Raw genomic sequence first — 27,155 nt, 5'->3', positions numbered from 1 at the left:
AAGAACATTCTCTAAATGATGAAATTTTTAAGGCAGAAAATGTCTTCAAAACTTTGGGCAATAGTTATAGATTATTGATTCATATTGACTCTTTGTTGTATAAACAGTTATGAGTTGAAACCAGCAAGAGTGACTGTCCTCTTGGAGAAGACAGTGATACCTTACATTAGGTTCTTGTCCCTGCAACTTTAAAATGTCAGGAACTTTGAATAAAACTGGTTTTTGTTTTGTATATGTGATTTTCTTTAATTTCAGGAGCTGCCTGCCAATAGTGTACTTCTGATTTACCTGTCAGCCACTGGCGTTTTCCCCACAGGTCGTTCTGATAGTGAAGGTACAATAAAGGAATGCTCCCTGTCGTGAGCAGGGCTTGAATTCTCTTTATTTTCTACAAGATGATGGCCCATAGCCCACAGACCATCCCAAGCTTTCCAGAGAGGCTTCCAGATTTGAAGCCTGGTCTCTTTGTTGAATTGACAATCTTGTAGATACCCCAGTCTATTTTATTTGCTGAAATATTATACTTTGAAGTCCGCGAATCATCAGCAATTCATATACTAAATGCATGCCTCATTATCAAATTTGCCAAAGGCACATATATATTTGCATATGTGTGGAATAACTGAGCCTAATTTTCTACTTCACATCATTGAATTTTTCCGGGCCGTTAATGTGTCAGGGAATCTGGTCAGCGGCTTCATTGTGGCTGAAAGTCTTTGTAGAAATCAGTGCATTGCTGTAACTGTGAAAGTTCAAGTCCTTGTCATGATTTTGTTTCTGTCCTTTATTTCGTTTTATGGATTCAACCTGAAGAATATTGGGATGCTATTTCAGAATGAAAACTTTTTAAAACTACTCAGAATATATGAGTCCAGAATATATGAAATTGGTCAGAATAGATGAGTAACTTGAATGTAAATTAGGCAATTAGATCTTTGGACAAAAAAAAAAATTTTTTTCTTAACATCCTTAACATTTTCCTCTTCATCTGTTTGTTGAAATTTGCATTCCTTTATACAATGCATGTCCCTGCCATCTTCCTTGCATGACGTACAGGTCCTCTTAAAGTGTTAAAATGAAAACAAAACAAAATAAATCTCAATGTCTTTTCATTGAAGTGATTTTTAAGGGGCAAAATATAATACAACATTAAAAGTTACACACAATCATAAACTACTTTGAAGTTTTTTATAATAAAGCTAGTAATTTTATTTTTAAATAAATGGAAATTTTGTAATTTTTTTAAGTTTATTTATTTATTTTGAGAGAGAGAGTGAGCGAGCAGGGGAGCAGCAGAGAGAGGAGAGGAGAGAGAATCGCAGGCAAGCTCTGCGCTCTCAACACAGAGCCCATCGTGGGGCTCGAGCTCACAAACTATGAGATCATGACCTGAGCGGAAACCAAGAGTCGGACACTTAACCGACTGAACCACCACAGTGCCCCTTTTTCCATGTTTTATAACATAAACTGTTGAATCAGGTTTTCTGAGCTCCCATTTAACATATTGACCTCTTCTTTTCCTTTTTTTAAAGTACAAGAGGTACTAACTAAATGGTCCTTTGGGAGAGATGATTCCTAACATCCCATAGCTGTTCCATTTAGATAAGAGTCAACTAACCAATGTGATCAGTAGGAAAGGCTAACTTTAAAACCGAAAGTACAGTGGCTGACATAATAGTGATAATAGATTTTTTCACACACAGAAATTTGGCATTCCTTTTCTAAAAATGAAGTGTTTATCAATGAGAATTTTCAAGTCCCACTCAAAGTTTTTCCCTAAATTTTATAATTGGTGGCTCACTTAAAATTATATTTAAGAAATTATTAGGTCTTCTTTCTGCAACTTTCTCACTTAGATAATTTGGTTGAATGTGAGATTTTGATTTTGCTTGAAATGTAAAGATCATTTTGAACATCCCAGCTCTCCATCCTTTTTACTACCCAGAATGAGGGGGTACAGTAGATTCTTGTTTTGTTTCTCATTATCTTCTGTTTGAAGAACTGACAAATAATTAAATGATTTTTTTAAATGTTGAAACAGGCAACATGCTGAAATCATTTAAATATTGCATTAAACTAGGATGTTAAATTTTAAAAGGTTTAAAATGTTTTGTGATTATCTCCCACTTGTATCAATCAGAGATTCACACAAGACCTTTGAATTTTGAGCATCAGATCAATGTTATTCTCCAGCTGAAGTCTAGGATTCTTCCCTTGTTTTTATAGGTCCTTATGATTTTGGCGGAGTACTTACTAATAGTAACCGGGATATTATAAATGGAGATGCCATCCACAAACGAAATCAGTCCCACAAGGAGATGCACTGGTATGTATTGTGGTGTCTCTCCTTATTATAAAAGTAAACGTCTGTTGTAGAAAACATTAAGTGAATGGGGACTTTTTTTAGTACTAGAAATATTCCCTCAGTATAACACGTATTTGGGTTTTAGCAATATTTCAGGCTCTGACTATCCTAGGAAATTAGAATTTTTGGCTGTTCTTTGTTTTTAAATTTTTCATTCAGTATTATATGTCAGGCACTATTCAGTCATGGGGATATGTCAGCGAACAAAATTAACATTCAAGTTGGAGGAGATTTTACGTGTATACATAAATAATATGTCAAGACATGATACATGTTAACATCCATGCAAGAAGCTTTTTTAATATAAGAGTCTGTTGTTTAGATATAGTATAAATGAACTTAGGTGTATGATTTTAAGGAAATTTCACCTATGAATGTTCACTCTTTTTCTAAGTACAACACATTCACTGCTTGGGCCATTATTGGCTCTAGAATTTTTCTAGCTGAGAGATAGCAATTTCTTGTTACAAAGGAGACTGGACTTGTCTGAAACTGCATTTCTAATCGCATTTTACACAAAAATGTTATAGCTGTTCGTATTAATGAGAAAGGGAAGACGGAGAGGGAGATATTTCAAATTATGTGTATAGTAACTAAGATTCCTCCAAGCCATATGTTCGTGCTGTCATTGACCTTAGTTGTAGATGATTTATATTAGAAAAACTTATGTTTGGGGCACCTGGGTGATTTAGTCGGTTAAGTGTCCGACTCTCGATTTCGGTTCAAGTCGCGATTTAGCGGTTCGTGAGTTCGAGTCCCACATCGGGCTCCACACTGACAGTGTAGAGCTTGCTTAGAATTCCTTCTGTCTCTCTCTCTCTCTCTCTCTCTCTCTCTCTCTCTCTCTCTGTCCCTCCCCAGCTCTCTGTTTCTCTCTCCCTCAAAGTAAATAAACTTTTTTTAAAAACCTGTATTATTTCAAAGAAAAACTTACATTTGAAACATATTGGTTTGATGATGTTACTCATTGACACATCATTTTATATATTTATGTTTACATTTGCATTAATATTTTTACACATACACCCATTGTCCAGTAAGCTACAGATAAGAGAGCATGCACAAAATTGTTATCTTTTCCTATGCACTGGCTCCCAAACGCATATTGTGGGACTTCAGCCTTTGGGTGCCATAGGTCTTCTGTGGGCCAGTGAATCTATGCGTTTAACAAGCACCCCATCTGATTCTGACGCAGAGGTACAGAGGAAACGTAAAGAATAGTAAAAGGAGAGCCTGTGCTTATTGCTGCAATGTTAAGATATAGCTTGAAATATTAAATATCTTTAAAACAAATACATTGAAATACAAATCTGGTTGTGTTAGTACATCCTGTTTTCAGAACATTTTCTTAGAAGGAGCTTTTAAATACTAACCCAGCACCTAAATGCTGACTTGGGGGATTTTCCTATTGTATGTTTTGTCCATCTGTATATCTGTTGACATCTCTTTAGCTTGAACATTCCTGTATAATAACGATCTCTGAACATTTTTCTAGATAAAACTGCTAACGTGTGTATCCCAGTAAATAGAGACGTGTTTCGTCTCTTGCTGAGTTAATCTTTGTTTTTTGCTCAGTGCCGTGGTGAAAAGGAGATGTGAGCAGACCAAACTGAAGAATAAGGTTTCTGAAACTTGGCCAGTTTGGTTGTACAGTTATTCATCGTTACCATTGTTTTGTTTTCCCAGCCTTCATCCTGGAGACCTCTATCCTTTCACAAGGAAGCCACTGTTTATTATCGTGGATTCATCCAACAGCGTTGCATACAAGGTGAGTTCCATCAGCACCATTGTGCATGTTAGACATTACGGCACCACTCCAAGGTAACCAGTCTTAACATGTGCCTTTTTATTTTGCTTGATTTTTTTACATTTTAGCAGTTTGTATTTAGTCTTTCTTTTCTTTTGAGGTTGTGCATGCTAGTCAGGATCGGGTGCTATGAATAGAAACAAGAAGAAAACGCATGAATGGACACTCAGTGGAAAATAATAAATCCTCCTGCAGGAAAAAAAAATTCAAGATTTCCAAGATCTCTGGTGGGAGGTTTATTTTTGTTATATAACCCAGAGTAATTTTCTTTTATAGGAGTAGGAGTATATAGGAAAGTTTTATTTTCTAGTTTTCAAACGTTTCTCCTTTTCCACACTGAGCTGCTATAGTTTAAATGAAATTTCTATTCCATCTTACATAGTCACAGTCTGAATATCAACATAAATTGTTTTAGACGCACTTTTTTTTTTTTTTAATTTGTGACACTAAGTAAAAAAAGATGGCCCTGAATGCTGAAATAAGTAACAGGGAACTAAAGTGTGAAAAACTTCTGGTTTTATATTTTGCTCTTGAAGCAATGGGTTTCAATGACTGTACAAAGAATGTCCATAGTGAAACACTTTAAAGTTGGATATTAGAATTCAAACTACAGTAATTTACAGGAAAATGAAAACAGAATCTTTGGAGTCCTTTGTATGTGGTTGGAATATTTCATTAGTCAACAATATGTTCGAAAATATGCTAGGAACACAGATCTGCCAATTAAAACTATTTCTGTTGTGGGTGTTCGTGCAATTAGATAGAGAAGCAAATATTAGTAGATTTATTTTAGGAGAACGAGGGAAAAAATGTCTGCTTGCCAAGAGATGACTCCAAACATATGTTTTCTATCTAATTTTTTTTTTAATTTTTTTTTCAACATTTATTTATTTTTGGGACAGAGAGAGACAGAGCATGAACGGGGGAGGGGCAGAGAGAGAGGGAGACACAGAATCGGAAACAGGCTCCAGGCTCTGAGCCATCAGCCCAGAGCCCGACGCGGCGCTCGAACTCCCGAACCGCGAGATCGTGACCTGGCTGAAGTCGGACGCTTAACCGACTGCGCCACCCAGGCGCCCCGACATATGTTTTCTATCTAATTTTTATTTTCAGTTTCACTTTTTAGAGTTAGTGTCTGAATTTCAAGAGTATCCAATCCACCCTACATTTTTCAGCATATATCCTGCTACCCATTTTGTCAAGTTTCACAACTCTTGATGTTTAGGAAAATTAGCTGTCAACTTTATTGAATCATGTGTGTGTTGTTGCTTTTAATCTTTGAGGGGATGGGAAGCTGCTGAAGGAAAGAAAAGGTTTATTGGCTACCTCATTCAAATCTATAAAACCAGAAGAGTTTTGTGCCTTGACAGAATTCAAAGGAAGCATTCTGTGACCTTGTCAATGACAAGGAATCATTTGCTACAGTTTAATGATGTGACAGTATGTTGATGTACTAGGTCCAGTGTATTCCTGAATATGATCTAGCATGCGTTTAGAGTATTTTAGCAATCTATTAATTTCCCTCAGTTTGATTGGATATTTGATACCCCCTTTTATAATCTCAAGAATATCATTCATTGTATGTGTCTGCTATTTCCAAAGTGCTGTTTGGGTACAGAATGGGTATTGAATGCTGATTTTTATTTTTTTGTTATTTTATTTTTTTTAATGCTTATTTATTTTTGAGAGAGAGAGAGAGAGAGAGAGAGAGAGAGAGAGAGACATCATGAGTGGGGGAGGGACAGGGAAAGGGAGACACAGAATCCTAAATAGGCTCCAGGCTCTGAACTGTCAGCACAGAGCCCAACGTGGGGCTTGAACTCAGGAACCGTGAGATGATCACCTGAGCCAAAGTCGGACACTTAATCGACTGAGCCACCAAGCGCCCCTTGAATGCTGATTTTTAAAAACACTATTGTGCATAGTTGGAAATGTATTTCCCTAATTACATATCATGATTTAATTTGAGATTTCAATATTCTGATACCCAGGATGACAGTGGACTAATAGAAAGCTTTCCTTGTTTATTCATTTGCTCTTGATGGCACATGCAATGTCACTCCTTTAAAAAATTAAATTGTCCAGAACATACTTGTCTACATACGCATTAGGCAAGTCAGAGCATGGCAAAGACCAGTTTGTTCTTTTTAAAAATTAATACTAGGGGTGCCTGGGTGGCTCAGTCGGTTAAGCGTCCGACTTCGGCTCAGGTCATGATCTCGCGGTCTGTGAGTTTGAGCCCCGCGTCAGGCTCTGTGCTGACAGCTCAGAGCCTGGAGCCTGTTTCAGATTCTGTGTCTCCCTCTCTCTCTGACCCTTCCCCGTTCATGCCGTCTCCCCCTATCTCAAAAATAAATAAACATTAAAAAAAAATTAAAAAAAATTAATACTATTCGGTACCTCAAGTATGCAGTCGTCTGTGTTGACATGTGGAAGTGTCTGATATTTACTTTTCCCACAAAGCATGTGTGAAGAGTCTTAAATTACCATTTAACATATTTCTAGTGAAAAAGAACTGTGTGATTGATACACTGTTTCTTGAGGATCAACTTGACTGTGTATGTTTCACATATATGAATGTTTCATGAGCATGTTTGCTAATGTTTTTTCATATAAATACAAACATTTCACGCATACTTCTTCATTTAAATGTTACTTTTTTATTTTTGTGAGAATTAAGCTCCTGCATATAGTTTAAAACTGTCGCTCACAACTCTTTCTGTGTATCAGAAACATCCGAGTCCTTCTCGAAACCATTTGTACCTGGGCCCCAGCTCCTGTGACTCTGCATCACTTGACTTGGGGCCGGTCTCAGGTATCAGCACAATTCCAGTGTGCTGTCAGGGTGGGGACGACTCAGTCAGCAAGGTGTTACCAGAAACGGCAGTTGCCATACTCCTGCCAAACCCCTGTTTGCCTTTTCCCAGAGGCCACCAGTCACATCTTTTGTAGCTGATTATTTGTCTAAATAACATGCCCGTGTTGATACTTCTTGGTTCTTCATTTTCAGGCATTATGTACCGATGTCCCATTGCGGAAGAGAAATTCAGCTCTTTCCTCTTCTTATCCTCTGCTCACATTTATACCTTTTACCTCCTTTTCTCCCCACAGCAGATTTCTTCTATCATGATTTTGGTTCGCTGAATATTTCATGCTTATATTACGATGACTGTAAAATGCATCTAACAGTTAAGCCATATAGTAAACTTCTTCTTTCCCATGCAACTTCCTGCTTTTCCTGGGGCAAATAATTATGTGACTTTGTTCCTTGTTTTTGTCAGAATGTCACACTGATTCAACCCCGATCTTCTCACCAGGCACCTACGTCTTGTAGGTTGTTCGGATTCATCTGTCTCTTCATTTTTTCTTTGTGCTGAATTACCCCTCAGAGCCTCTGAACTGGTGCCCTCTGCAGAACCCTCATCCCAGAACTCCACTTCATGGTTATCCTGAGAATTCATTATCTCTCCTTTGTTTCCTGAATCCCATGTCTTCCTCTTGGACTCTCACGTACTCTCATTTTGGTGCAGCATCTCCAGGAGCAGCTTCCTAGAAAGGCTGAGCAGGAGGTAAAATATCTGAGGTCTTGCACTCCTTCAATTGTTCTTTAATTTACTCTCACCCTTTGATGATGGTTTTGGTAGAGACTGGAAATTATTTCCCTTCAGAATTTGGAAGAGATTGTTAATATTGCTTTCTAGCTTCCAATGCTTCTTGAGAAGTAGAAAAGCATTCTCATTCTGGATTCTTTTTGTGACCTGTTTTCAGTCTCTGGAAATGTTTGGGATTGTCAGTTTGTCCCCAGTGTTTTTCGCCTTCATTACGGTGTGCCCTGATCTGGGTTTACTTCATGGTACATGGCATGTACTTCCTGAGTTTTTTCAATGTGGAAACTCTGCCCACTTACTTGAGTTGCTCATTGATCTCCTCTCCCCATTTTCTCTGTTCTGTATTTCGGGAATTTCTGTCATTCCTGTATTGGACCTTCTAGTCTAGTCCTCTGTTTCCTTGCCCTTCATTTTCCATATTTTGTTCCTCTTGCTGTTTAGGAGATTCCCTTGCCTTTTTATCTTCTAACCTGTGAGATTTCTTATTTGTTTTCTAGATGTTTCTTTCATAAAGAAATGTACGTGTATGTATATACAACAAATATGCGGACATGTATACAATCGTCTTGGTTTTGATCTTGTTTGAAATATCTTCTCTTACCTTTGAAAATATCACTTGATCGTTTAAAAAATTCTCCCTGCATGCTATCTTTTTCCTCCATGTTGATTTGTTTCTCTTTGGTTTTGTCTGTATATTTCTTATTAGAGACTTTTCTCAGAGTATCATAATGCTTGCTTGTCTGCTCAGGTTTGAGAGAGGAAGCTAGCACAGTGATTGGAATCTCTGCGATTGTGGGCAGGGCTTGTCACACTGACATGCTCAGTGTGATGGTCTAGCTGGACCATTTAGCTGGGTAACCTCTGATGTCAGCATCTTTAGGTCTCTTTTCATGGTCTGCTCAGATGCACCAGGATGTGATTATCAGTACTATGCTTTGTTTCCGCTAAAGTCTGTGTGTGTGTTTATATTTGCATATACATATATCTTTATGTCTCCATTGTCTTACACTTAAAATGTTCTTAATAATGCATGTTGAATGATTAAATGAAGGTGCACATTATTATCTTTATTTTGTAGTTGAAGAAACTTTGCCAATGGAGGTTGGGTATTTTGCCTAATTGATTCCACCAGTCTTTGTTATTCCAAAGCCCAAGCTCTGTCCGTATTTAGGAAAAGAGGAGTTTTGCATGCCAGTCCTAACCTCATTTCAGAGGACAGTGATTGAAACACCAAGATATACATGGGAAGTATGGCCCAAACTTCCACTCTCAAATTGTCATTAGGGAATGGGCAGGTTGAAGTGGTTTTATATCTGTGGTCACATAGTACTAGCAGAGTAAAATAAAATCCCGCAGTCATGTTGGGTAACACGTCTTTCAGTTCTGCTTTCTTTTCTTTGGAAGAAGAAAATCCTTTGAGTGTTTAAAGATTTGTGACAGAGCTGGATCTCTGCCAGTGAGCATAACTTACACATTTGTCAAAACAGTCATATTTACGTAAACAGCCCCATCCTAAAGCGTTTGACTGATGGATGCGGATTGCCGCAGGCTGTCAGGACGTTCACCTTCCCAACCAGGGCATGTGAGAACTCTTCTGCCAGCCAGTTGCACTCCTTCCATTTCTTTTTTGCTACTTTGAAAGGCCATCTCTTTGTTTTTGGCCTTCTGCAGTTATACCGTGATATGTCTAGGATTTGTTTCTTTATATTTAACTCACTGGGATTTGTTGGATTTCTTGAATTGGTACGTTGGAGTGTTTCATTATCGCTGGAAAATTCCTAGCCATTATCTCTTCAGATATTTGCCGTACCCTAGCTCCTCTCTCATCCCCTTCTGAAACTCTGATTATATATGTATATTTAATAGCCTAGCATTTGCACCGTGTCTTCCACATCTCTTGACTTCTCTTCTACATTTTCCATCTTTTTGTGTATCCGGTTGAGATTTGGATAATTTTTTCTGATCTGTTTTTCAGTTAACAAATTCTTACTTTAGCTGCGATTAACTTGCCATTAAACCCATTTGTTGAGTTTTATATTGGTTGTGTTTCATTTCTAGACGTTCTGTTTGGTTCTTTTTCAAATAATCCATTGCCTTTTTAATTTTTAATTTTTAAAGTTCTTATTTATTTTATGAGAGAGAGAGTGTGTGCACGAGCAGGGGAGGGGCAGTGAGAGGGAGACAGAATCTGAAGTGGGCTCTGCACCGACAGCAGAGAGCCTGATGTGAGGCTCGAACTCATGAACCATGAAGTCATGACCTGAGCCAAAGTTGGACACTTAACCCACTGAGCCACCCAGGTGCCTCTCCATTTCCTTTTTTATAGCTTCTTCTTTTCTGTTTTCAGGTTTGTTCTTTATTTCTTTAAACTTAATAAGCATACTCATTTTACTCTTTATTATCTAGCCGATTAGGCTTATACCTGAAATCTGCTTTTGCTGCTGAAAGAGACCCTTTGGTATTTTTGTATTCTTATATGCTTGATGATCTTTGACTAGTTTCTTCTCGTTATCCTTAAAACTATTTGTGGGAAATGGACTGAGGCCTGGAATGAAGATACATTCATCCAGAGAGGGTCTGCATTTGCTTCTGCTAAATACTTGGAGGCACTACCAAGCCGTGACCATGTTTTTACGATTACCTCCCTGGTATGAATTTGGACTGCAAACATGTGAAAGGGGTAGTAGCTTAGAGTTAGAACACTCAGGCACTGTTGCGTTTTGTTTGTCTCTGTTCTGTTCAGTACTGAGAAACTTCCCTGCAGGCCCCTTGAGGAGTGGTCATGGGGGAAGGATGGTAAAGTTTGGTTTGGGTTCATCCTTACACTAGGGGCGTAGCCCAGCTTAACAGGGCTGGTTTCCTGTTAGACTCCTGTCTTAGGCAGACCCTGAGCTCTGACTTGTGTCCTCCTCTCCGGATAGGACCTTTAAAACCTGAATTCACGTTGTTCGATTGCCTCGGGGCTAAAGATGTCTGGAGTCACCTTATTTTCTCAGCTTCTTCTACTGGTTTTTCCACATTTCTGTGACGTCTTATCTTTGGTGTACCCTGGGCTCTCTCTTTTTCCTCTTCTTTGCCAGCTACAACTCACTCTCTTGATGCCCTTATTTAACATTTGGGTTTTGTTTTGTTTTAATTTAAGTAATCTCTGCACTCACCACGGACCTTGAATCACAAGCCCAAGATCAAGCGTCGCACGCTCCACTGACTGAGCCAACCAGACGCCCCGAAGCCCTTATTTAGTTTCATGACTTTATTTTTTTTTTTTTAATTTTTTTTTTCAACGTTTATTTATTTTTTGGGACAGAGAGAGACAGAGCATGAACGGGGGAGGGGCAGAGAGAGAGGGAGACACAGAATCGGAAACAGGCTCCAGGCTCCGAGCCATCAGCCCAGAGCCCGACGCGGGGCTCGAACTCACGGACCGCGAGATCGTGACCTGGCTGAAGTCGGACGCTTAACCGACTGCGCCACCCAGGCGCCCCAGTTTCATGACTTTAATTACAATCTCTATGCTGACAATTTCTAAATTCCTGCTTCTGGCCAGACCTCTCTCTGTTACTCCAGACTTAAGTGTAATCTACCTGCTCCATATCTAATTGGTGATTCTAATAAAGATCACAAATTTCACATGCCCAAGACAAAATCCCTAAGACCTCTTCCTCCTCCAGCTTTCCCCAGATCAGTTAATGCAGTTAATGACTCTTATTACACTTTGACAGTTGCCGCAGCCCAAATCCTTGGTTTCATACTTGCCTCCTCCTTCCCTCATCCCACATCCATTTCAGGAAATCCTCTTGGCTGTAAATGATATATCCAGAATTGTCCCACCTCCACTGCCATCACCCTGACCCATGCCATCGTGTCGCCCTTGAATTCTTACAGGAGCTTCCTTAAAAGTCTTCCTCCTTCTGTCCTTGCTTCCTTACAGAGTGTGTCTATAAGTCAGAGGACATCACTTCTCTACTCAGAATTTCCAGAGACGCCTCATCTCACTCAGAGTGGAGGCTTCACGTGATCTGCCCTCACACACCTCCTCGCTCCCCTCAGATGCATCTCTGACCTTTTCTCTTGCCCGTCTCCCTATCGTTCAGTTCTCTTCAGCCACATTGACCTTGCTATTCTTCTAACTTACCTGGCGGTCTGCTGCTTTGGATCTTTGTGTCTATTCCCCCTGCCTTGAATCCTCTTCCAAAGACACCCACGTTGTTCTTCAGGTGTTTGATAAATTGAAGCCTCTCCATAGAGTCTTCCCTAATTGCCCTATGCATTATTTTTATTATTTTTTAAAAGATTTATTTGGGGCGCCTGGGTGGCGCAGTCGGTTAAGCGTCCGACTTCAGCCAGGTCATGATCTCGCGGTCCGTGTGTTCGAGCCCCGCGTCAGGCTCTGGGCTGATGGCTCGGAGCCTGGAGCCTGTTTCCGATTCTGTGTCTCCCTCTCTCTCTGCCCCTCTCCCGTTCATGCTCTGTCTCTCTCTGTCCCAAAAATAAATAAATGTTGAAAAAAAAATTAAAAAAAAAAAAGATTTATTTATTTTGGGGCACCTGGGTGGCTCAGTCGGTTGAGCGACCAACTTTGGCTCAGGCCACGATCTCATGGTTTGTGAGTTTGAGCCCTGCGTCGGGCTCTGTGCTGACAGCTCAGAGCCTGGAGCCTGCTTTGGATGCTCTGTCTCTCTCTCTCTCCGCCCCTCCCCCACTCATGCTCTGTCTCAGAAATAAATAAACATTTTAAAAAATTAAAAAGAAAAGATTTATTTGTTTTTGGATGAGCACGAGCAGGCGAGGGGCAGAGAGAGGGGAACAGAGGATCCGAAGCAGGCTCTTTGCTGACACCAGAACCCCAATGTGGGGCTTGAACTCAAGAACTGTGAGATCATGACCTGAGCTAAAGTCGGATGCTCAACCGACTGAGCCACCCAGGTGCCCCCCTAATTGCCCTATTTAAAATCATATGCCAGGGTGCCTGGGTGGCTCAGTCGGTTGAGTGTCCAACTTCGGCTCAGGTCATGATCTTGCAGCTCGTGAGTCCGAGCCCCACATCAGGCTCACTGATGTCACCCGGTCAGCACAGAGCCCACTTCAGAGTTTCTGCCCCTCCCCTGCTTGTGCGCTCCCCAAAAATAAATAAATATCTTAAAAAATAAGACAAAAAATAAAATCATATGCCCCCTTGCATTCTTTATACACCTCTTTATTTTTTCTTAATTATCATGACAGCTTCTTTATAGTGCCATCCACCATTCTAAGCACTTTACAAAGATATTTTTTAAGTGTTTACTTATTTTTGAGAGAGAGCAGGGGAGGAACAGAGAGAGACGGGGAGCGACAGAGATGGGACAGAGGATCCAAAGCGGGCTCTGTGCTGACAACAGACAGCCAGTGTGGGGCTTGAACTCATACACCGCAAGATCATGACCTGAACCAAAGTAGATGCTTAACCGACTGAGCCACCCAGGCACCCAGCACTTTATCAGTTTAAAAAGATGTTTAATCCTCAACAACCCAAGGTGTTACTTTTATTATCCCTATTTTTTTACTGATAAGAAAACCACTGCACAGAAAGGTTCAGTAATTTGCCCGAGGTCACACACACGATATAGGTGGCTGAGTTGGGATTTAAACAATCTGATTGTAAAGTCTGGGCTGCTAACCATACTCTGCTGTCTTTCCATTTGTAGCAGTTGCCACCTTCTATGATATTGTGTAACAACTTGGTTTACTGTGGGTCTCTACCGGCCACCTCCACCCCCATCTAAATGCCAGCTCCTGGGAAAACAAGATTCAAAGAAAAAATCTGTTTTGTTTACCGCTGTCTTCCTAGCACCTAGAACAGTGTATAGTCAGTGGGTTTAAGGAGTATTTGTTAAAGAAAAGAGATCTTTAAAAAGGACACTATGTACTATTTTAAAGTTACAGAGATGTTTTAAAGTATCATTAAATAGATTATTTTATGGGAGAAAAAGAGCTATTGTCTATAAGAAGGAAATCAGAGCGGTGCCTGGGTGGCTCCCTCCGTTGAGCGTCTGACTCTTAATTTTGGCTCAGGTCGTGATCTCACGATTTTGAGATCCAGCCCCGCATCAGGCTCTGCGTTGAGCATGGAGTCAGCTTGGGATTCTCTCACTCTTCCTCTCTCTCTCTCTCTCTCTCTCTCTCTCTCTCTCTCTCTCTCTGCCTTTCCTCTGCTCTTGTTCTTTCTCTAAAATAAATAAATAGGGGCGCCTGGGTGGCGCAGTCGGTTAAGCGTCCGACTTCAGCCAGGTCACGATCTCGCGGTCCGTGAGTTCGAGCCCCGCGTCAGGCTCTGGGCTGATGGCTCAGAGCCTGGAGCCTGTTTCCGATTCTGTGTCTCCCTCTCTCTCTGCCCCTCCCCCGTTCATGCTCTGTCTCTCTCTGTCCCAAAAATAAATGTTGAAAAAAATAAAATAAAATAAAATAAATAAACTTAAAAAAAGAAATCAGAAAATTATAATCATAGGGTATGAGATAGAGGCAAATGATCAAAGTTATCTCCTTTTTCCCCACAAGAAAATCTAGCCCTTTGGGGTTTACCAGTAAATACTTTCATTATATATTTTTTTAATTTTTAAAAATGTTTTTATTTATTTTTGAGACAGAGAGAGCCAGAGCATGAGCAGGGGAGGGGCAGAGAGAGAGGGAGACACAGAATCCAAAGCAATGTCCAGGCTCTGAGCTGTCAGCAGAGTCCGACGTGGGGCTCGAATTCATGGACTGTGAGGTTATGACCTGAGCTGAAGTTGGACGCTTAACCGACTGAGCCACCCAGGCACCCCTATTATTATTTTTTTAAGTTTTAAAATTTATTTTAGTAATCTCTATATCCCATGTGGGGCTCAAACTCATGACCTCGAAATCAAGAGGAACATTCTCCAACTGAGCCAGCTAGGTGCCCCACTAGTAAATACTTTGTTTGTTTGTTTGTTTGTTATGTTTTATTTCATTTATTTTTGAGAGAGAGAGAGCACACATCGGGGTGGGGGGGCACAGAGAGGGAGAGACAGAGAATCCCAAGCAGGCTCCACGCGGTCAGTGCAGAGCCCAACCTAGGGCTCGAACCCACGAACCATGAGATCATGCCCTGAGCCGAAATCAAGAGTCAGACGTTTAACCGATTGAGCCACCCAGGCGCTGCCACCAGTAAATATTTTTCAACTTTTAGAATCAAATACACAATTCCAGAGCAGTGAAGTTCAGAACTATCCATTCTAGGAGTGCGTGGGTGGCTCAGCTGGTTGAGCGTCTGACTTCAGCTCAGGTCATGATCTTGCGGTTCATGACTTCGAGCCCCACATCAAGCTCTGTGCTGACAGCTCAGAGCTTGGAACCTGCTTCGATTCTGTGTCTCCCTCTCTCTCTGCCCCTCCCCTGCTCGCACTCTGTCTCTCTCTCAAAAATAAATAAACATTTTAAAATATATAAAATTATTAAAAAGAACTATCCGTTCTATAGCAATTAGGTCACAAGATGCTTGTATGACCTTGAGCACGTTCTTGGTTTTACCTGTGCCACTTTTTCTTTCTCTGCAAAATAAGTTGGCAATACTGATCTTACAGTATTGTTAAGATTACAAGTTAGGATCTAAGAAGTCTAGGATGATCCCTAAAAGGCAGTATTAGCATTCAGTAGATTATAGAAATTATAATGATGATGACTCTTTCAAGGCACAAATAATACACACAAAAGAAAACCCTACCCCAGGTTAGTTAATCATTATAGATTAGAAAATTTTAAATAAAATACTAGGAAATAGACTTATTTATTAATAGAATAATCTAACAAAAGAGTTTATCTGAATCATGTATGTATTTTGAGAAAATCAATCAATATTGTATCCTATGCCATTAGGATAAGTAAGAAAAATCACATGCTTGTCTCAGGGGTCATTTTGTGAAATCTAATAAAATTCAGTACCCATTCTTAATGGAAAAAAACCCCAAAACTCAGCTTATGTGAAAAGCCTCTATATTAAGTAGCCAATTTTGGACTTCGAGTGAGAAACATTAAAAGTATTCTTAGTTAAAATGAGAAAAAGAGAATGCCTGCTGTCATTTTTGTGATTGATTTTGTTTTAGTCCTAACCAGAATTGTTTAACATTCCCCAAATAAAACAATGAAAAAGGTTGTCCAGACTAATAAGAGGTGTAAATATTGAAAAGAAAGAAATAAAAATCTTTAAAAAAAATTTTTTTTGATGTTTATTTATTTTTGAGAGACAGAGAGAGACAGGGCATGAGTGGGGCAGGGTCAGAGGGAGAGAAAGGGAGACACAAAATCTGAAGCAGACTCCAGGCTCCGAGCTGTCAGCACAGAGCCTGACGCGGGGCTCGAACCCACAGACCATGAGATCATGATCTGAGCCGAAGTCGGACGCTCAACCGACTGAGCCACCCAGGCACCCCAGAAATAAAAATCTTCAATTATAGATGATACAATTTTATATTTAGAAAATCCTAAGGAATCACAAAACAACTTAATATGCATATAGATCCAGCAAAGTAGTTAGATATGGGATGAATATACAAAAATAAATAGTAGTGTTATATATGAGCTATAGCAAGTTAAAATTTCTTCAACGTATGTTCTATTTACATACATTTGCCATAATTTTTCTTAGCTATAATAGCATTAAATCATATAATCCCTACATGGGGGCAATTATGAGACATTCCCAAAAACTTGTAAATAAAGAAAATAAGAATCATAAGGGAGTTAAACTAAAATTAATTACCAAATGGGTTAGAACCAGAGACACGTGAGGTATCTTTAAAGAAATAGTTTTCCAGGCCTAAAATTTAAATATAATCTGATTGAAGGGAATCAGAGGTCCCCAAGATCACCCCCAGGCTCAGCAGTTCACAAGGACTGATAATTCTCGCCTATAGTCACACTCAGTACTGAGATTTCTCACAGTAAAAGTCTCAAAGTAAGAAGGCACATGCAATGAAGTCTAGAGAACAGCAGGCACAAACTTCCAAGAGCCCTCTCCAGTAAAGTCACAGTGGATGCCCTCAGTTTCTGTAGCAACAAGTGAGACGACGCAGGTGAAATGTTTACCAGGAAAGCTCACTAGGAACTCGGTGCCCAGGGTTTTTATTAGGGACTCATTGTGTAGACACCCTCTGCCTGGCACTTCCAAAATGCCATTATCCTAGAAGGAAAGCAGGTGCTCAGCATAAACCGTCGTGTTTACAGTCTAGATAAAATGAGCTGCTCTTATCAGTTCTGCTAATGGTGGGAACCCTCCCCACATCTAAGTCCCCAGAAGCCAGCCTGTGACCAACTTTCTTAAGCAGGCCTTTCAAAGGATTGCTGTCAGGCTTTAATGAAAAAAAAGACTAACTCTTTGCACACAATATTTAAAGAAAAAAAGAAGAGAAAGGTTGGTCAACAAGAGAAACAAAGAGAAGAGAGACCTTGGGACATAAATAATAGCCATGTGCATTTTAACACTATCCAAGATCAAGAGCATCATGGCCAAAGATCCAGTAGGCCATTCCTGCAGTGTGGATAAATATCTCCAGCTGCCTTATCTGAAGAATGCTCCTTAATATCATTCATCTTACTCCCTTTGTTTTGATTGCAAGAAATTGCTAATTTATTTGTTTAATTTTTTTTATATTGCTACTATATTCACAAAGTCACAAAATCAAAAATTTCAAAAAGGCTTTATTATGATATCTCTTTAGCTCTCCCACTCCCAATTGACTCAGTTACTCTCTCTATGGGGAATTACTATTGTCTGTTTCTTGTTTACCTTTCTAGAAATTTTTTAAAAATGCATGTATAAGACAAAACAAATACATAGTCTTTAGTCTTCTTGGCTGTATAAATAATACTAACATACTGTACACAAAGTCTCTATAGCTTACTTTGTTTTCACTTAGTAAGAAATGTTGGTGGGGGCACCTGGGTGGTTCAGTTGGTTAAGCGTCTGACTTCAGCTCACGTCATGATCACACAGTACATGGGTTCGAGCCCCGCGTCAGGCTCTGTGCTGAAGCTCAGAGCCTGGAGCCTGCTTCAGATTCTGTGTCGCACTCTCTCTCTGCCCCTCTTCCACTTATGCTCTGTCTCTCTGTCTCAGAAATAAATAAAACATAAAAAAAAGGAAAGAAATGTTGGTGATCTTTCCATATCCCTTCATAAAGAACTTCTTTGTTCCTTTTTTATAGGTGCATAGTATTCCATTGTATTGTTGTGCCATAATTTATTTTTCCAATCCCTTGTTGCTGGTCATTTGGTTGTTTTTAGTCCTTTACTATTGCTAACAGTACTGCAAGGAGTAACTTGGGACTCAAAGTTATTATAGGTTTGAGAACATATTAGTAGCATCAATTTTTAGTTGTGGGATTGCTGTTAATGGAATATGCATCTGAATTTAATAGATACTGCCAAATTGTCTTCTAACGAGTTTGTACCAATTTATACTCCTACCATCTACATATGAGTATTTGTTTTCCTATAGTCTTGCCAATAGTGTATATTCTCAAGCTTTGGTAAATTTTGCTACACTGGTAGGTTAAAAATGATATTGCAGCATAGTTTTGGTTTTATTGCTCTTATTAGCAGCAAGGGTGAGCTTCTTTTCATGTTTTTGAGCCAGTTGTGTTCCTTTTCTGTGAATTTTCTGTGATCTTCCACCCATTTTTCTGTTGGGTCAGTGGTCTTTTACTTAGGGATTTGGAGAAGCTCTTTCTATATTGAGATTAATCTTTGTAATGTGCCTTGCAGATATTTTCCCCAGTTTATCATTTCGCTTTTGATTTAGTTTATGCTGTATTTTACTATGCACAAGACTTTGGTTTTGTAACTGGGCTTATTAATCTTTTTACGTTGATTTATTTATTTTTTAGTAATCTGTATACCCAGATGGGGCTCAACATGGGGCTCAAATTCACAACCCCAAGGTCAAGTGTCACATGCTCCTCCAACTGAGCCAGCCAGGCGCCCCTGGGTTTATTAATCTTGATCATAGTAGTTAGGATGATCTTCTAAGTTATAAAAATCATCCTTATTTTCTTACATTTTCTTTCTGCACTTTTATTGTTTTTTTTTTTTTATATTTAAATCTTTGATATATCAGGAATTTATCCAAATATGTGGTGCAAAGTATATAGCCAACTTTTCTCTGGATGGCTATCTTAATTTTTTCCTACTGGGTAGCCAGCTAGCCATCAAATTTTCCTACTTCCTTTTCTCCCCCCCCCCCCAATTTTTAATTATTTATTTTAAGTAATCTCTATACCCAACATGGGCTCAAAGCATGACCCTGAGATCAAGAGACGCATGCTCTTCCGACTGAGCCAGCTAGGTGCCCCAAATTTTCCTACTTCATAATTTGATTCTTTTTTTTTTCTTTTGAGAGAGGGAGGGAGGGAAGGAGGGGGAGGGAAAGAGAGAACTAGAACTAGTGGGGGAGGGGCAGAGAAAGACTCTTAAGCAGGCTCCACACCCAGCACAGAGCCTGACACAAATCAAGAGTCAGACATGTAACCCACTGAACCACCCAGGAGCGCCTTCTACTTCCTAATTTGAACTATCATCTTTATCATATATACTCAAGTCCTATCTGTTTTGGGGTCTAATTTTGGACTCTTTGCTCCCTTCCATTGGTCTTCTGCCCACTCTTATGCCAGTGCCACATATTTTTAATTGCGGAGGCTTAAAAGTATGTTTCAGTATCTCATGAGTCTAGTTGCCTCTCTTTGTTCTTCTTTTTCAGAGTTTTCCTGGCTAATCTACGTTTTCCATATGAACTTTAGAATTATTTTTTTCAGTTGCAGGAAAAAATATCTGGCCATTTTTATTGAGGTTGGTTCAAATTTAAAAAATGAGTGGAATGATATCTTTAGAATGGGTTTCTCTCTAAGAACATCCTTTAAAGAAAGCATATCCTTAAGCGAAGAGTGGTCTAGTTTGAGTATCAGCTTCCATTTCCACTGTAAATTAACATACCGACATTCTGGTTTTATAGGTCATTCTGTGTGAGCAGTGATTTGATTCACAATGAGAAGTGGTTGCAAGTCTTCCCTGATTACTTCTCAGTAAGTCAGGTTTTAGAGCCCGTGAGGCTGAGAGCCAGATCCTAGAGCTTGGAAAATCCATGCTTGTGTATATTGCCCAATGACGTGGCCTCTTGGTAGATAGCCAGATGACCTCTCCCAGTAACACTGCAACCATGTATATGCCTTTATTTTAAAAATCAGTAGTTTCCTTAGTAAACTGCACTATTTTAAGAAAGCCTATTTTGGGGGCGCCTGGGTGGCTCAGTCGGTTGAGCGTCCGACTTCGGCTCAGGTCATTGTCTTGCAGTTCGTGAGTTCGAGCCCCGTGTCAGGCTCTGTGCTAACAAACAGCTCAGAGCCTGGAGCCTGCTTCGGATTCTGTGTGTGTCTCTCTCTCTCCCTCTCCCCTGCTCATGCTCTGCCTCTCTCTGTCTCTCAAAAATAAATGTTAACAAAAGAAAGAAAGAAAGCCTATTTTGCACGGTAGTTATACACGGATGGCAGTCTCTTCAGCTGTTACTGATGTTTCTGCATCTGTCTATGAGTAAAAGAGCCCTATCTGTACACTAACGATGTACTTTGAAAAACTACTATCTTTGTTACAGAAAGTAACTATCTTTGGCCAAATCTTTAATGAAAGTTTTAAATTCTTATGTTACAGAATTTCACAAACTTATTTGGACAGCCACTAGTCTGCTTGCTTTCTCCTACAGCGTATCCAAAGGCTTTACAAGGTACGTTGTCGTTACCTGTTATATCAGTAGGTTGCAGATAACTACTGTATACATTTTGAATAATACTGAGCTCTGTCTTCCCAACCTGTAATGATCACATGTGGCTTTATAGTATTTCATGTGGCAGCTTTCACTCTGAAATACACCCAGAAGTCTTGCCAACGACTAGACTTCTTTAATGTGCTACCATTAGGTCTTGAGATAATTCTGAAAGAAATGATAAATCATCCCTGAGAAAAATATGGTTTGTGGTCCCTTACTGTTGGGGAATTCGTGATTTGTGAATTTTACAATTTGTTTGGCAGGTATTGTTTTGTTTTGTTTTTTGTTCTGGTCTGCCTGTCATCATTCATATAGCACGATTTCCTATATCTCTGGCTACCTAATTTAGGCATCTTCTAAGACCATGAGATTTCTGGTCTAGAAAACTTCTCAGCCTCTGCCTAAGAGTTCGGAGAACCCAACTGGCACAACTTAAGGGTTTCTTTTATTCACATTTTTACTTTGTTGTATTTTTTAAATAAAAGAACCTCTTTTCAGTGTGCCAGGGAGACAGCGTGCCAGTGTTTTGGCTGTTTCTCAGATGGCTGAGAAATGAAAGACTTTGTCTTTAATAATTTATCCTCGATAAACAACACTAAAATCGAATTCTAACTCCCAGTCATTAAGCTAGGTAAAAACTAAACAAACCTAACACTGTTTTAGCAGTTCTTGTCACTGTTTCACTGTCTCCCTGACTGCGAATAGTGCTGATGTCTCTCTGTGGGAGATGGCATTTTACTGCTACTTCCCAGCCAGAAGTCCTGTCTGCTGACATAGTTTGACACAGGAAGTGATGGTCAGCATTTGAAAGCCTGAGAGAAGCTGGAGACTTTTCACCGTTGTTTTAAGGTAAGTTTTGCTATTTAACAGGGAAGAACATGTAGAAATATTAAGTTCATGTATCCAAAAGCCAAATTACTAAGGGATAAAACTTACCTTCAAACAACGGTAAAATTCTCCTGCTTTGAGGACTTTGTTAACGTGTTTGTTACCATTTCTGGAGAAATCTAACCTCTTCCAGTTATTTAAGAGTGCGTTTTCCTACCAATTTGTCCTATCAAGATGCAGCTTTGTTTAAAATTGCATGATCTGATGTGTTAATACCAAGATTATTTGGTCCAAAAGGCTTTACTGTAGAGAGGGTAAAAACACCAGGCTCTGGAGGCAAACTGAATTTAAATCCCAACTTAACCACTTACTCGCTATGTGACCTTGGGAAGTTACTTAGCCATTCTGTGCCTCAGTTTCTTTCCTATCAAATGGAGATAATAATAGTACCTCCTTGTTAAATAATTCTGGATATACAGTAAGTATTCAGGATGTACTATCATTTTTTAAACTATCATTATTCTTAATGCTTACTACTCTGCTCAGTTGTGGTGTATGTCCTTAACAGTTTTTAGTTTAGTATCGTATCTTTGTGCTAGAAAGCTCAGACCTTTAATCCCTCAAATTTGGCCTATCGGGACACAGAACTAGCAGATACCTAAGTATTTGGAAGGTCTAATTAGATTACTGCCCCTCTGGTATCTAAAGTATACAGTTCTGGGGCATCTGGGTGGCTCAGTCGGTTAAGTGTCTGACTTTGGCTCAGGTCATGATCTCATGGTTCATGAGTCCAAGCCCCACATCGGGTTCTGTGCTGACAGTTCAGAGCCTGGAGCCTGCTTGAAGTTCTCTGTCCCCCTCTCTCTCTGCCCTCTCCCATTCATGCTCTGTCTCTCAAAAATAAATAAACAATAAAAAATAAATAAAATAATAATAAAGTGTAGAGTTCTTTCTGTAACCATGAGTTGCATGATTTATCAACAAACCTTTACTCAGCATTTATTTATGAGGTCCTGTGCTGGGCACTGGGGATAACACTCTAACCCACACAACACAGTATGCTCCTCACACAGCCAAAGATCTTGCCAAAGATGCATTTCTTGCAGGTGTTTCATAGGAGCAAGCACATGGAACACATAGAGGAACTCCTAACTGGCCCTTGAAGGTGAAGAAAGTGGATAAAAAGATGTTAAAGTTGAAGGATATATTGAATTATATGAGGCTTGTTCTAGCAGAGCAATAGTGTGTGAGCCCCGACATAAGACCACTGTGATGAGAGCTTATGGAACATTTTTTTTTTAAGATTTTATTTTTAAGTCATCTCTACACGCAACGTGGGGTTCGAACTTACAACCTTGAGATCAAGAGTCACACGCTCTCCCGACTGAGCCAGCCAGGCACCCCAGTTTATGAAATATTTAGAGAAATATAAGTACTTCCTGCTAGCGGAAGGGTAGGGTGTGGGATTGTGTGGCCGAATCATGGAAAACCTTTTAGGATTTGTGAAGAAATTTAACTGGAGGACAGTGGGGTATCATCAAAAGATTGTGAACAGAAGAGTAGCCTGGAAGAGCATTCAGGCCACCTTGTGGAGAATGAATTGGAGAAGAACATTGATGGAAATAGGGAGACGGTGGTGGCTTCAAAAGATACTAAACCCAGAGAGCCAACAGGATTTGGCGATGGACTAGATATGAGGGAATAAGGGAGAGGAAGGAGGCAGGGATGGACTTCCGGGTTTCTGGCTGAGATGCTGGTGGAAATGATGGTAAGAAGCAGATTTGTAGAGAACAAAAGAGGGAAGAATTTGCTTTCAGTTTCTGACATGTTGGGTTGGAGGTTACCTTTGAGACCTAGGTTGAGTATTATAGTCTTGAGCAATTCTGTTCAATAGAAAGACAATGGAATTCACTTATAATTTTAAGTTTTCTAGTAGCCACATTTCAAAAAAAGTAGAAAGAAACAGGCAAAATTAACATTAATATATCTTTTTGTACTGAGGCTTTGAAATCCCACATATATTTTATACTTCGCGGTGCACCTCAGTTTGGACACATTTTAAGTGCCCAGTAGCTACAGCAGGACAATGCAGTCCTAGACCTAGCAAGCTCAATCTAGGCTGCAGATAAGAGAACTGGGAATTAGTTGGCATGTGGTAACTGAAATTATGGGAGTAGGTGAGATCAGCATTGTGTAGGGGGAAAGAAAGAAAATACTGATATTTAAGGGATAGGCAGAGAAAGAGCAACTACTAAAGGAGAATGAAAAAGATTGCCAATTCTAGTACTCAGAGAATGCTATCATGAACTGCCCACGTACTTGCCGTATTTGGATGAAATTTGTTAGTTGGAGTGAAAAAGGCAAAGGAATATGTACCTTTTCCATTTCTCTTAAGTTTATACTAGGCTCTGTCGTAAGTTTGTTCAGCAGAAAGTAGTGTGCCTGGGATGTTTTTGTAGTTACATGCAGAATCTACTTTGTTGTGATTTAATGATATAAATTTAATACGTTGTCACTATATTAAATTATTCCTCAAATGCATCTCTTATTTTTTGCAAAACTGTTGTCTCTATATATAACATGTTTGTTATTACAGATCAATCTCAACGAGGTAGCCTCTTCACTCTCTTTTTGAACAATCCTCTAATGGCCTTCCTATTTGTCTCTGGATTGTCAAGCATGCGCAGAGGCCTATGGGAAAAGTGTCAAGAATATCTTCGAAAAATCAACCGCGATATTGCCCAGCTACTGACCCATTCACGTTCAATAGGTACCCTACTAATCTAACTGCACACTTAACATATTATAATGGTTCTTAAATTTTTGAAATTGTTTGAATTTTTAAAGGTATTTGTTGAAGGCAGGAAAGTTGAGAAGGTTTTCCTGATCTTTCTTCCCCTTGAAATGTGTTCTCCTTTTAAGCATCTTTTTACTGTCATCTTTCTCCTTTTTGCAGATCAGGCATTTCTCCAGTTTTTTGGAGATGAGTTTCTTCGCTTGCTCCTCACAAGATTTATCTTTTGTTCAGCCACCATGAGGATGCACAAGATTTTTCGGGTAGGCAAAGAATATTATTAATGACCAATTTTACCATTTTAGGAATTTAAGAATCATGTATTATATTGTATTAAATATGTCATATTAAATACAATTTGAATAGATCCAAAGGCATTTTACAAATGAATATGTAACATATAATGATGACCAATATAAGATACATCTGAAAACTCAACATCCAGTTTAAGAAATAGAACATTTTCATTACCTTTTAGGCCCTTCCCAGGTCCTCTCTCTCTCTCAAATGAAATTAAAATCCTGAACTTTATACTTAGCATTCATCTTTATGGTTTTGCCACATGTGTTTGGATTCCTGCACAGCATATGGATGGATCCACGTTGTATGTATTCTTCTACAGCTTGCTCTTTTTTCACCTGCTATTTTATTCCTGAGACCGAGCCAAGTTGATGACAACTGTAGCTTTCATTCATTTGTTTTCACTGCCCTATAGGATTCCATTGTTTGACTGTATATCATAAATTTCTCATCTATTCTACTGATGATGGACATTTAGGTTGTTTCCAGTTTTTTATTATTGTAAACAATGCCACTGTAAAACTTTCTATCAGTTCCCTGGTACACACATGTAAGACTTTCTATGGGGACTATACCTACAGTGGAATATGAGGTCAGATGATGTAAGTATCTTCAACTTTACTAGGTGATGCCAGACGGTTTTGCAAAGTGGTCGTCTCAGTTTACGCTCAGCAGCAGTATGTAAGAGTTATTGTTGCTCTAGTCCTCTCCAGCCCGTGTTGCGGTCTTACTTTATATCATGTATGCCTAATGGGTATAAAGTCATAGCTCACTGTGGCTTTAATTTTTATTTCTGAGATTGCTTTGAGGTTGAGCAACTTTTCACATATTGTTCTGTGTTCTTTTTCTTTAATTTTTTTTAATGTTCATTTATTTTATTTTTTTTAATGTTTTTATTTATTTTTGAGAGAGAGAGAGAGAGAGACAGAGCATGAGCAGGGGAGGGGCAGAGAGAGAGAGGGAGACACAGAATCTGAAGCAGGCTCCAGGTTCTGAGCTGCCAGCACAGAGCCCGATGCGGGGCTCGAACTCACAGAGTGTGAGATCATGACCTGAGCTGAAGTCGGACGCTTAACTGACTGAGCCACCCAGGTGCCCCAGTGTTCGTTTATTTTTGAGAGAGAGTGAGAGACAAAGTGTGAGCAGGGGAGGAACAGAGAGAGAGGTAGACACAGAATCCGAAGCAGGCTCCAGGTTCTGAGCCTGATGCGGGGCTCAAAGTCACAAACCCGTCATGACCTGAGCTGAAGTAGGACGCTCAACCGACTGAGCCACCCAGGTGCTCCTCTGTGTTCTTGTTTGTAAAGAGTGTGCTCAGATCTTTGGTTCATTTTGCTATTAAGTGGTTTGGTTTTTTTCTGTGAATTCGTGTAACAACATAACACTGTTCATTGACTTTTTAAAAATTTTAGCCATTATACTTTTCATTTCTATAAGTAACATTTCGGTTTTTTTTCAGATATGTCTGAACATTTTTAAGTCTCTTGTAACTTTTAGTTTTAAAATATGTTGATTTTTTTCTATTTTATTATGGTGATTTTAAACATGAAAAAATTGTACAGTGAATATCCATATATATACACTAGCTAGATTCTTCAGCTAAACATTTTGGTATATTTGCTTTGGAATATTTGTCCATTTACCGATTCCTCTTTCCATTCATCAGTTTATCTCATTTTTTGAGGCATTTTGAAATAAATGGTAGACATCAATAGCCTTTACCTCCAAACACTTCATCATGCATATGAATAACTGGCATAGGGGTGCCTGGGTGGCTCAGTCAGTTAAGATTAAGTGTCTGACTTCGACTCAGGTCATGATCTCACAGCACGTGAGTTTGAGCCCCGCGTTGGGCTCTGTGCTGACAGAGCCAGGAGCCTGCTTCAGATTCGGTGTCCCTCTCTCACTCTGCCCCTCCCCTGCTCATGCTCTGTCTCTCTCAAGAATAAATAAACATTAAAAAATATTAAATAAATAACATATATACACTCCTTTTTAATTTTTTAAATTTATTTATTTACTTTGAGAGAGAGTAAGCTGAGGAAGGGCAGATAGAGAGAGGGAGGGAGAGAGAGAATCCCTAGCAAATTCCACACTGTCAGCAAAGAGCCAAATGTGGGGCTCGAACTCATGAACCGTGGGATCATGACCTGAGACAAAATCAAGAGTCAGATGGTTAACTAACCGAACCACCCAGGTGCCCCTATATATTCTTTTTTTTTTTCGTAACGCTTATTCATTTTTTGAAACAGAGACAGAGTGCGAGCAGGGGAGGAGTAGAGAGACTTGGGGGGACAAAGAATCTGAGAAGGCTCCAGGCTCCAAGCTGTCAGCAGAGAGCCCGACAAGGGGCTTGAATCCACAAACCATGAGATCATGACCTGAGCCGAAGTTGGACACTTAACCGATTGAACCACTCGGGCACCCCTATTCTTTCTTTAATGTAAAATTCATATACATTGAAGTGCACAAAACTAACCTGTGCTATGAGGTGCATTTTGACAAATACATATACCTGTGTAACTCAAACCAATCACGTTATACAACATAGCACCAGTCCAGATAATTCTCTCTACACCCTTTTCCAATCAGTCCAGTACCCATTACCCCAGAGGCAATGCTATTTTTATTATGTTCACTCTAAC

At 39.5% G+C, this 27,155-nt stretch overlaps 1 protein-coding gene across 6 annotated transcripts in view; it reads left to right on the top strand.

The window, feature by feature from the left end:
- SCAI (suppressor of cancer cell invasion) overlaps positions 1-27,155 on the top strand; it is a 157,174-nt gene that overhangs the window by 109,349 nt on the left and 20,670 nt on the right. For 3 of the 6 annotated variants that reach the window (XM_045043270.1, XM_023242707.2, XM_045043271.1), the window contains 6 exons: positions 256-334; positions 2,227-2,326; positions 4,052-4,133; positions 20,474-20,546; positions 24,013-24,186; positions 24,373-24,473. In XM_045043270.1, the coding sequence (XP_044899205.1) occupies positions 256-334; positions 2,227-2,326; positions 4,052-4,133; positions 20,474-20,546; positions 24,013-24,186; positions 24,373-24,473 (609 nt within the window). Of the gene's footprint in view, positions 1-255; positions 335-2,226; positions 2,327-4,051; positions 4,134-20,473; positions 20,547-21,293; positions 21,438-24,012; positions 24,187-24,372; positions 24,474-27,155 lie in introns of those variants that run through there. The other 3 variants (XR_006588948.1, XR_002737663.2, XR_002737662.2) reach the window with 3 other exon arrangements.

This window comes from Felis catus, chromosome D4 (genome assembly GCF_018350175.1).
Source record: "Felis catus isolate Fca126 chromosome D4, F.catus_Fca126_mat1.0, whole genome shotgun sequence".
Taxonomy (NCBI): Eukaryota; Metazoa; Chordata; class Mammalia; order Carnivora; family Felidae; genus Felis; species Felis catus.
Note: the sequence above shows the minus strand (reverse complement) of the source record. Positions and strands in the feature narration are given on the sequence as shown.